This window comes from Euwallacea fornicatus, chromosome 28, assembly GCF_040115645.1.
Source record: "Euwallacea fornicatus isolate EFF26 chromosome 28, ASM4011564v1, whole genome shotgun sequence".
Lineage (NCBI taxonomy): Eukaryota > Metazoa > Arthropoda > Insecta > Coleoptera > Curculionidae > Euwallacea > Euwallacea fornicatus.
In genome coordinates, this window is record NC_089568.1 from 486,397 (window position 1) to 498,022 (window position 11,626).

Genomic DNA, 11,626 nt, shown 5'->3' on the forward strand with positions numbered 1-11,626 from the left:
GGTCAAAGAAAGATTCACAGAAATAAAATAGTAGTAGAAATGTATTCGATACGAAGCAAAGCCTCGATATCGATATACGGAATAACATCAGTACACTATTTATTAGGTGTATTATCGATCGATCGGTGCTGGGCCCTGTACTGTGGAACGTCTTCTACGACGGAATACTGAAGCTGGATATGGAAGAGGGAGTGGAACTGATAGCGTACGCGGACGATTTGGCGGTTTTGGTGAAGTCTAAAACGGGAAGGGAGTTGGCAGCCAAGACGGAATATACCGTGGGGAGAGTGATGTACGAACTAGATAGAATGGGATTGGAAGTTGCGCCTAAAAAAACGGAGATGGTGATTCTGGAAGGTCGAAGAAAGGTGACGATTGTAGAAATTGAGGTGAGAGGGAGTGTGATAAAAAGTAAGGAGTCTGTGACTTATCTAGGGGTGGAAGTTGGAAGGAATTTTAGATTTGCAGGGCACGTGGGGAAGGTATGTTTGAGGGCGAACGGTGCGTTGAATGCGTTGACGAGACTGATGCCAAGGGTGGGCGGATGCTCGTCGAAAAAAAGAGGTCTGCTTGCGTCAGTTGCGAGATCAATGGTGCTGTACGCCACGCCGATATGGGAAGAAGTATGTAGATACAAGATGCAAGTGGAAAGGCTCGAAAGGGTGAACAGAAGGATGGCGATAGGGATTGTGATGGCGTATAGGACAGTCCCGACAACTGCTATAACGCTGATTGCGGGACAGATACCTATGGATCTGGCAATAGAAGAGAGAACGATGATATACGAAAAAGGTGCGGGTAGTAGGGCGGAAGCGCGTGAGTTGCTGTTTGTAAAATGGCAGAGAAGATGGGACGACTACGAGGGCTGGACAAAAGTATTTGTCAAGAACGTGAAAAGTTGGGTAAATAGGAAGTTCGGGGGTCTGGAGTACTGTCTAACTCAGGCCCTGACGGGACACGGGGTGTTCGGAAGTTACCTTGAAAGAATCGGGAAACAGGAGACGGATGAATGCTGGTACTGCAGAACTGAGGGTACACCGGATCATACAATTTTTGAATGTGAAGGGCACGTAATGGAAAGAGAGAGAGCGAGAGAAAAACTAGGGGGTGTGCGTGTTACGAGAGAGAACATCGCTGAGTGTTTGTTGAAGAATGAGGAGAGTTGGCGAGCAGTAACCGACATGCTGCGAGCTATTATGAGTAAGAAAGGAAAGGAGGAGAGAGAGCGGGAGAATAGAGCGAGAGAGGCAAGGAACATGAATGGGTAGTGAATGCCACCCCCCCCTTTGAAGTAATGCCTTACGGCGGTTCCGGGGGAGACACAGGGTGAAGAGAGGAGGGTTTTAGTGGGTAGGCACCTCCCTTCAGGGAGTGAATCCCACATAACCCGGTCGCTCGAACATCAGACCGGGTACCTTTTGAAGGTTTCCCTCCTCTATAAAAAAAAAAAAAAAAAAAAAAAAAAAAAAAAAAAAAAAAAAAGAAAAAAAAAAAAAGGTGTATTATCGATCGTTTGCCAACTTTGTAATTTAGATGCAGTTTTAAAATTAAGTTTTTATTGTTGAGAATTTCTTACCGTTATACCTTTCTTGAAGTTGAGATTTTATATCCGCAATTCAAAAATCGATTCGCCTCTGATTGAAAAAACACGAGTTGAAGCATATTGTATTCCCAATCTACCAGTTCACTAAATTTAGATAGGATCACTCATCGTTCTCCTTATATTTTTGTGGCATATTTTATTGTCCAAACTCATTTCGTCTTGTGTTAGGAATAGTTCGAAACAGTTTCGAGTCTTTTAAGTTATTTTTATAGGTACCTGTGGCGGTGCCAGCTGAACGTCAAGCTGTCAACTGTCAAACTATGACAGTTTGACGTGCATCAAAGCAACCTGTCGATTCCCGAGTCGATTCAAACAGCCGGCGGGAAAACGGTTCCCAGGATTTCCGGCGGGACGTTCCAGAAGGTTCGGCCGGGAGGGGTATAAAAGGCAAGGTTGTGCAACAACGCACCCTCCGGTCGGACAGGCAGGAAAAGCCTAGAGCGATAGCAGAATAAAAGGTGATAGTTCCGCTCAACTCTGCTAGCTCCCAGAAGAACAACAAATGCGCGGCCCTAAAAGCGCGATCAAGGAAATCGAGCGCCAAAACTCGAGATCTTTTGCAACACGGGGTTTTTTAGTGGGTGAAACCCCACTGCACGGGCACCAGTATCGTCTTCCGACAAGATTTTTTATCCTCGGGGTCGCGTCCCCAAAAAACAAAAAAAACAACGCACCCTCTTACATCTGCGACACTTCTTCGTCTCGACTCGGGGAACAAAGGAATTGTATACAGCATAGATATAAGTTTATTGTGTAGTGCGTAATATATGTTCATAAAACCGATAACCCTCTACACTCTGTAAACAACCTCAAGTCGGGTAGTGGAAGCCCCACGCGCATCAGACCCCGACATACCTTTCCAACATCGCTGTATTTTATGCCCCTGAATCGATTTACTTCTCTCCCTCTCTATCTGTCGATTCTTTGAGATTTATTTCCGTTAGAAAGCCTTGAATGGATCTATATAGTTTATGCTGCGTGTTTTGTTCTATAGGCCGTATTGTCGACGATGTTTGTTTGATATTCGGAAGTGGTTTAAGATGGTTTCCTGGATTGTTAGTTGTTAGCAGTAAATAAAACTATCATGGAAATTGTGATTTCGACAAGTGGTATCACCCGATATCATCTTCTGGATGTACGAGTGCCAGCAGAAGTCTTTATTTTTGTAACTCCGACCACGATTAACACTTTATGCGTGTTGTAATGTCCTCTTAGGCTACGCCTACGCATTACGCTGTCTTAGTAAATTGTCCTGGGATGACCATATGTTGGGAACCCATCATTTTTCTACAAGGGTTCCCTTATACAAAGAACTTTTCACTCCTTACCCCTTAACAAGACAAAAGTCTAAGTACGTACACATTTGGCTAAAAAATCAGTACAGCTGCAATTCCCCATAAATTCTCATTTTGCCATTCTTTTAAAACATCACGTTTAAAGATTTAGAAAGTTACCATATAGATTACCCTGTTAATTGCCGAAACCCGGGGTACGTCTATGAATACCGACCCCCACATGCTGGTACTGAAGGTACCCTGAAGCTGGTAACAGGAGGTTGGAAGCAGTCAGATCATAGATGTATATAGTCAATGCAGCATTAAAAGTTCCTCTCAGCATTCTCTTTCGGACAACCACTTGATGTCACAAATCGCTCAATCTTTAAATTTGTGAACGATTAAGGTGAGAAAAGCAATAAAGATCTACTAAAAGTGTTCCCGAGTTTTGTTTCACAAAGTTCCATTACAGTATTATACGAGACACACCAAATTCTAGTATCGCATATTTTCATCATTCACAATTTTCAAAAAAGAGCATAACCGTGCGGCTTACGCTGAATGCTAAGTTTTGACCACAGTGTCAACCCAACAATCTCCACTGCATTCGTATTGTAAAACGTCTATGCTTTAACTTCCTCGTCTACACAAGACTAATTTCCAAATGAGTTATTGAAAATTACCTTAAATCCCATTTTTAACGTTATATTACTGATAATACATTATATAAGATTTCTAGAATTATTTGATAAAAGTAGGAAAAATTAATCAGTTGAAAAATGTAAATACCCTACAGCAGTGGCGTGCTGATATGAAGTGTTCAATTTGTTTTAACGATTTACAGTATATCAAACGTCGAGATTGAAGGGATGTTCGAACAGTCAGTCTCAAATGTCTACATACACTCTGTAAATTGTATATAATTAATAAAGTAATGAATGTATTTTTTTTGGTAATTATGTAACAATACTACTCTAGTAACAATACATAAATATAAAAAAAATATATTTATTTACATTCCTGTGTAAATAAAAATTAAAAATCAAGAATTTATAGCCCACAAAAGTATACATAGACTTTTAGATATAATTTATCTATTAGTTTGTATTTAATATTTCCCTCCATTTGAGTCAAACACAGTTTCAAAACGTCTTGGCATTAAATTCAGAGGGTCTTTTTGCCCACGTAGTTTGTAAAGCGCTTTTTAATATTTGTTTGTTTTTAATGTTCTTAGTAATTTTTAATCTTTCTTTCTAATGCATCCCATAGTTGTTCTGTAGGGTTCAAATCAGGCGACTGAGGAGGTGTTTGCAATTTTTCAGGTACATTTTATAAAATTGATTCACGAACAACCCGAACTGTATGTTTGGGATCATTGTTTTGTTGAAATATCCAACGATCGCTAAGCTCCAGTTTTTTGACTAATTGAATCAAATTGTCTTACAATATTTTTAAATATTGTAGATGGCTCATGGTATTTACTATCAATGAAAACCAATTTTCCAATCTCAGCCGCTGACATTGAACCCCAAACCATGACGTTACCTCCTCAATGTTTAACAAATGGCACTAAATTTTGATGTGTGAGCTCTTCAATTACCTTTTCCATACTTTACCCTTTTCGTCACATCAAAAAATATTAAATTTACTTTCATTGCTAAATAGTACGGTTTTCCAAAACTCGAAGCGTTTGTTTAAGTGATTATTAGCAACATCTAGTCTTTTCTATCTGTTTGCTGCAGATATAAGTAGTTTTCTTCTTTGATAGTTATTTGATCGCAATATACGTCTTACTATATCATCACTAACAGTCCTTCCCTTATCATTTTCAATCTCTATAGCAAGTTTTGGAGAACTTGTTTTGGGCGCTGAAAAAACTTTTTTTAAAAGTGATCACACAACTCTTTTATTTAATTTTCTGAGGCAACCAGCTCTTGCTTTATTGCTTGTATTTCCTCGATTATTATAGTTTTTAATGACCGTTCGAATTGTACTGCAAGGAAATTTTACCATGGTTGGTATTTCTATTCTTCTTATAATTTTCTATATATGGTACAATTTTTAAACAAGTAGAATAATAGAGAATGTTGATCTCATACTACCTTAAAATATTTTTTTTTCATTTTTTTTTCAATACTTCATTCGAAAGAGCAATGGTCAAAGAAGTTTTTAAAGATATTTGAACGACTCTTCCATTTACATCTTTCTCTTTATTTACTTACAAAGTCAACAAGGTTTGATATTGGAGAAATTCATTTTTGTAATTTAAAAGCATCACATTTTTTTTTCATATGCAGATACTACTACATGTTTGATATCGATAAAATGCATATTCAAGTTTATGCGAAAACCGATAGAGTCACAGCAAATGTTCAATTGAATTTTTGTTGTAACTTATACGGAAGTAAACAGCAAATTTGGTAAAATTCGGAAAAATGTCGATATCTGGAAATGCGTGACACTTTGTATAATAGTATATATGGTCCAATATGTTCACAATTATCTTACCTTCTACCCTCTTTCGGATGTGTATCGGTAAACCAAGCACCCTGTATAGTAACATTCACTTCAGTACACCCATCTCGTGCATGAGTTCATTGTGTTTTAAATTTTTACAAAAATTTTGGTAATTACCTAATCAAATAATTTATTTATTACGTTAATTAGTTGACGAGTTGTACTTTTTCTTATTTTACTACTTATTTATTGCAACTTTTTTTTAATTTAAATCAGGGGAAAATCAAACAAAAATGGATTTCGATGAATTTATGTCTATGGCTGCAGTAAGCATTTTAACCAATGTGTCTCTAAAAACTGATGTCGATGATGAAAGGATCAATTTGTCCGATGAAGAAGTAAAAAGTCAACCCTCGACATCTAAGGGCACTGTAACTATTTCAGTTGTGGATAGAACTTTTTTCAAAATTGTTAAAAAAAAATTACTTCCACAAAATTGTAGCCCCTTGTAGAAAATGTTTACAGGAAAAAAATTTTATATTGAGAACAAAATTTTTATCAAATTTTATTTCACATCTGAAGAGTTCATAGTAATAACGTTTATAATGATCACAAACAATACAAACAGTATGTAAAACATTCTATATTGCCAAAAAAATGTTGGAAAAAAAAATCGGTAAGCATTAGTGCTACAAGTGATTTCGATAAAACTGATTTTGAAAATGTTTTGACGAAGCATGTTATCCATACTATGGTTCTATTAAGCCTCGCGGATGGTATTTATTTCTGAGAAATTTTCATATCTTTGAGAATATCAATATTAGGACTTCGCATTATAAGCTGTAGAAGTTTAACTTGAAAACTAGAGGAGCTATATATGCATACTACGAAGTGTACAAGTATGAAATGCGGATTTTTTGTTCGAAAAAGACCTGTTAAATTTGAAAGAACGATAAAGGATGGAGTATTGGACAAAGAGGTTGGAACTCTTTCCAAATTTCAAATATTTTGTTAAAATTTTATAGGTAAACTCTAGATTACTACATTATAGTTAGTATACAATTGGTAATACTAGTATATTCCAAATATAATTGACTTTGAACTATGTAAACAGATAAATCTGCAGACAAATCTAATTTTCAGCCTGAACAAAATGGTTGGAACTGAATTTTTTTAATTATTTTTTCTAAAAATTTTTTTAATAGAAGTTCAATTTGTTTGCATATGAAATATGTGTTAGTATGCCCTAAGATGTTGCTGTTTTTAGTAATTTGCGAGAGAGAATACTACAGCTACTTAATGAGGGTGCCAAGCAAAACTTTATTGTAAGTCAATTACTATTCAGAAAAACGACAGTTTTACGAATTATAAACCATTTTAAACGTGAAGGAACTATGAAACCCAAGAAAAGTTTAGGTCGATCACGAAAAACTTCACGTTGATTAGATAAGAAGATTATACGACTATCACGAAATAATGTGTTGGCTTTATTTTCAAACATTATGAGTATCATCAATGAAACTATTCCTACTGAAATTATGAATCGCATAGGTCGACGAAGTTTCAGAGAGATACGTAGGTCCTTCACAGTTTTAAAACTACCAAAAAACTCTTATACGTAGGAAGAACATAAAAGCAAGATTATATTTGGCTGAAACTCATGTTAATTGAACCGAAGAAGATTGGAAACGAATCGTTTTTAACAATGAGTCGAAATTCAACTTATTTGGAAGTGATGGTGCTAGTTAGAATATTGGCCATAAATATAGCAAATTTTCATAAATTCGTTTTTTTACATCCCTTTACTATGTCCCTACCATTTCTTTATATTTGTTAGAATAAATGTTGACAAATAAACCGATATTACTATTTTATTGGTTAAATTCCGTTCCTTGGAATATATTTTTTTTATTGTTGACTGACCAAAAAGATAGCAACTTCTGCTATTTCAATATTACTTATCGTTTCACTCGTAAAATTCGGTATCTTTAGTGTTTGAAACGATTCAGTTGCGTTCTTCAATAGTTGTTGGAATAATAGGTAGACAGAACGATATCAGAAGACTTAAGGAAAATTTTGATTGAGCCATTCGATAATGGCAAGAAACTTATCGAAATTAGTCGAAGTTTAGGCAAAAATAAGTCGACAATTTCTTGAATTTTTGCACAACATAAAAGTTTAGGTAGCCTTGGTCCAAGATCGATCCTTGGGAGACTCAAAGTTACCTCAGAAAAAACAGATCGTTTGATTGTTATGATTTCAAAACATTATACATTTTTGTCATCAACTGAAGTACATAGTCAAATAAATAAAATAGAAGTAATTGTTTAGCCGTAATCTTCCGAGACCGCACTAAATGACCACCCTGTATTTATAAGAATGCCCAAATTTGATTTATTGTTCTGCTTTTTCCAATATTTGTCGGCTTAAACGCTTTAGGCGCACCAAACGGTCGGGTAGCAGGTATCGCGAAAGCTATTAATGGTTCAAAAGACGCTAAGAAAAAAAATGAAATTGGACTATCCTTTTTTTTACAACTTCTTTTAGACTAAAGACAACAAAACAATGGAGACCCATTGCTTTAGCAAGAAAGGCGGAATTCTGGTAGCCAGCTATGCATGGCTTATTAAATTTTTATTTTTATGTGCCTGATCTTCAAGTTCGGTAGTAAAAAATTTTAGTTATATTTATAAACATTATCAAAAAATGTTCACTTTTATTAATTAATTGTATAAATCAGCAATACATCGGTTAATCTCTGTTACTGATTAGTGTATTTTCTATTTCATCTTTCAACTAACCATTCCACACGAGTAATTTTTGCACACGTAAATTAATACGTGTGCTGATGATGAAATGAATGTAGTACTCCAATTTCTCAACTCGAGATTTAAGTTGTTCTATTGTGCTGGAGTTTTGATGTGTCATGAACCATCGCATTTCGATTTTTTTTAATCACCAAATCGTCCATAAATATTTTCTAAGGAGAACTTAAAAATCCAAACTTCAAGAAGTATTGAATTAAATATTAAAATAGTCAGTGGTTCGTGAAAAATTTTATTTTACATTTTATCTAAAATTTTACCATTTCAATTGCTTAATATCCGTGTAAATTGAAGAGTAGCTACTTACTTCATGAATTGTATTTAGTCAAATGCGTTATTCGGGTACATAGTCAGTTTTCTCAACAAATTATAGGTATATAAGTTATATTTTCTAAGTTCGTTTCTCGACGAAAGTTAGTGGCCCCAAATTCTTGTAGAATTCACTTTTATTCGAAATTTTCACATGCCGAAAGCTTTTGCATATCTCGTCTCTAAAATGTTATATAAGAAATATTTCGGAAACATAAGGAGTGGTATATCACTATTTAAAGGAAATCATATCGCGCCGCTATCGGTTCTTATTCCTAGATATATGATAAATATTCCCTGATTTGGGCTGCTGAAGATGCATCGGCTTCGACAATTCTTGGGATAACGTAACATATATATCATCGATATACCAACAGTAAGGGAATAAATCACTGTAAACTTAAAAATATTAAAATGCAATTTATTTAGCACCTTATCCTTAAAATTATTTATTATTGCTTTAATTGTATGAAAGGCATAAAATCATTTCTAGTGTTTGTAAATGGCAAAATTTCTCAAATTTTTCTACCACATCTTTCAGATTTTTATGTAAAAACATAGTTTTCATATCCTTTTATACACAGGTTATGTCACAAGTTAATGTTTAAAACACATTAACAATTTCTTGGATTTCTAACTCAACCAAAACATTTACTTCACTATTTTGAATACAGGTTTGCATATAATACACAATAATATCAATTGCAATTAATATTCCATTTTTACAAAACCAAATCAACAAAAGACTCCACTTCATTTTTGCTCAACCCATTATCATAATCAATGTAAAATTCATAGCAAGTGAGATATCTGCTGTAATGGGTGATTGATGCTTGAACCCAATACGTTCCCGCGACGGGAATTGAATATGATCGTATGAAATGTTTATTTAATATAAATTTAGGAACATTACCTATAGATACAAAATCAATTTTTTTGGGTATTTTAAATAATGGAAATTTGTTTTCGGGCTTCATTTCGTAGACTCCCTAAAAGTGAAAAAATATATTTATGTAAAGATATGAGAATTACTGAAGAACTTACCTCAGGAATGGGGCATCTGCATGGAACATTATCCCTAACAAAATGCTCAGGACATGTCTGGTTCACTGGCAAACCAAAACTGCACAAATCTGACAAGAGGCACGAGCCTATATTTTGAACACAAGGTATTTCAATCCAGATGGAGCCTACTTTCATTTTTACAACCAAGGCTGCCTAAAAAAATCATATCAGTCAAATAAAGCTATGTGACTTAAAACCTCATTGTATATTACCTTAACAGGACTGGTTATATTCAGATCAGATGTCAAAGAACCAGATACATATACATAACCATTTTTTATTTCTAAATGAACATTATCAACTGTAATGGGATAATAGAGATTTTGATTACAAGGCTGTAAGCCATATAGTTTGATGTCTTTGGAGATCTAAAACAGGATTCTGATACTGGTTAATACTAATACTATTTTAGGTTCATTAGGCAAATACAATCTGAAATTCAAGAATGTGTCATTAAAATTTGAAAAATTCTAGTAATGTCTTCTGAATTTTTTTTATTAACTTCAGATTATATATGTATTATGGACTGCAGATGTATGGTGTTGAATAACCTGAGGTTATTGAAAGTTACTCTAAAGTGATTTTCTGAAAGTCTTAAATGAGACCCTGCTCTCTCCTAATCTGAGGAGTATGGTACTTATAAGATTTTTCATTCCTATACACCTACCTAACGTAACTCAAAAAAATAAAAACATAATCTTTTGCGAAACATTGCTAAGCTATTTATCTTGCCTGAGCCCAATAATCAGCGTCCAACAAATCAAAATGTCAGTGATGACAAAAGTTATCATCAGAATAAAATAAGATGAAAAAAAAGTAGCTTACCACAGCATTGTAATGAAGAAACAATATTAGGAGCAAAGCTGGAAAGGTACTCATAATGCAATTTTTATCGAAGAATTGAGGTATGACTTCACTATATTTGTATGACTTGATAATACTTAGCTGTACATTAAAGAAGTCTAAGCCCAGCACCTTTTTGATTCTAAAATTAATAATGCATTATGAAGAGTCAATTAAGAACCTTAATTCTATTAAATGGTGATAATTCCTGTATAAAGTCTAAGCTCTCCAAACTCCAAGCTAAATACCTGCATAAATAAGTTGAAACATGTTAAACATCAATGGCACAATAAGCAATCCACGAAATTGAGGAAAGTTTAGAAAATGTAACAACACTGCACAACGAAACTGCTATAAAACCAAAAAAAGGAGAAACATAATATGCTTTGTTTATGTTTGTTATTGTTCAATTAGTTCAGATGTCAAAATAGTTGTCGCTGCGATCGTAATATTGTAGCACCATCTAATTTGTCTTTGATCCAAGTTCAAATTACAATTTGGGGGAAACCCAGATCTTCAATTGAAATCTCAACATTGACAAAAATCAAAGAAGCCAACATGAAAAACCTAACACGTATTAAAGAATCCTGGGTCGCCTTCACACTCGTTGTCGGACGTATTATGAATGTATCCGGCAAAACAATTGGAATAGTTATGAAGTTCTTAGCGCCGAATTAATAATAGAAATAGATAAATAGCAGACATAGGAAATACATTGCACTATTGTGATCGATAGTAACGTTTAGACATCTTTCGGTTAGTTAAGTAGGGGAAAATAATTCTGCAAGGCATATTTTGCTACAACGCCATACGTTTTATAGTTATATTTATTAAAAATATAGTGGAAAAGAGGTGCTAGTTTTTATCAATTTTTTGTTCTACTCTAAACTTAATTCATAAACTTTGCATTTTTCGAAATAACACAACAACTAAAAATTATTTCGCAGTTTTATTTGTGTTATAGAATTACTCCCTTGATTGCGTGACTTTCCTTCCACGTAATTAAATTTATATCTGTTACCGTTTACAAAATCCTTAAATTGGCACTGTTTATATTGTGACACAATGTATATTCATTTATCTCTAATTCAATTTTATTGTTACACATATACAGTATAAATCACAGCAGTAATAACGGTGAAATAGTTACTAAAAATGATGCCACCTACACCCTACTCTAGAACTTGAAAAAAATGAAATGAAAGTCCTATTTTCACTCGGTTGTGCGAGATAAGAGGGCGCTATTGTCG

General features: G+C 34.4%; 1 protein-coding gene across 4 annotated transcripts; it reads right to left on the minus strand.

Moving 5' to 3' along the window:
* Positions 1-8,873: 8,873 nt before the first annotated feature.
* Positions 8,874-11,418, minus strand: LOC136347329 (ganglioside GM2 activator-like). Of its 4 annotated transcripts, none has more exons than XR_010733472.1 (5): positions 10,625-11,049; positions 10,359-10,518; positions 9,746-9,965; positions 9,513-9,686; positions 8,874-9,457 (listed from the first exon to the last, which is right to left on the minus strand). XR_010733472.1 is itself a non-coding variant. In XM_066297229.1 (5 exons), exons 2-5 carry the CDS (start codon positions 10,410-10,412, stop codon positions 9,191-9,193), a joined length of 651 nt encoding a protein of 216 aa, XP_066153326.1. In that variant the 5' UTR covers positions 10,413-10,518; positions 10,625-11,007; the 3' UTR covers positions 8,874-9,190. The 4 variants fall into 4 exon arrangements, 2 of the variants coding, with proteins under 2 accessions (XP_066153326.1, XP_066153328.1); XM_066297229.1 differs by having other exon boundaries at positions 9,746-9,901; positions 10,625-11,007; XR_010733473.1 differs by lacking the exons at positions 10,359-10,518; positions 10,625-11,049 and adding an exon at positions 11,398-11,418 and having other exon boundaries at positions 9,746-9,901.
* Positions 11,419-11,626: the final 208 nt, after the last annotated feature.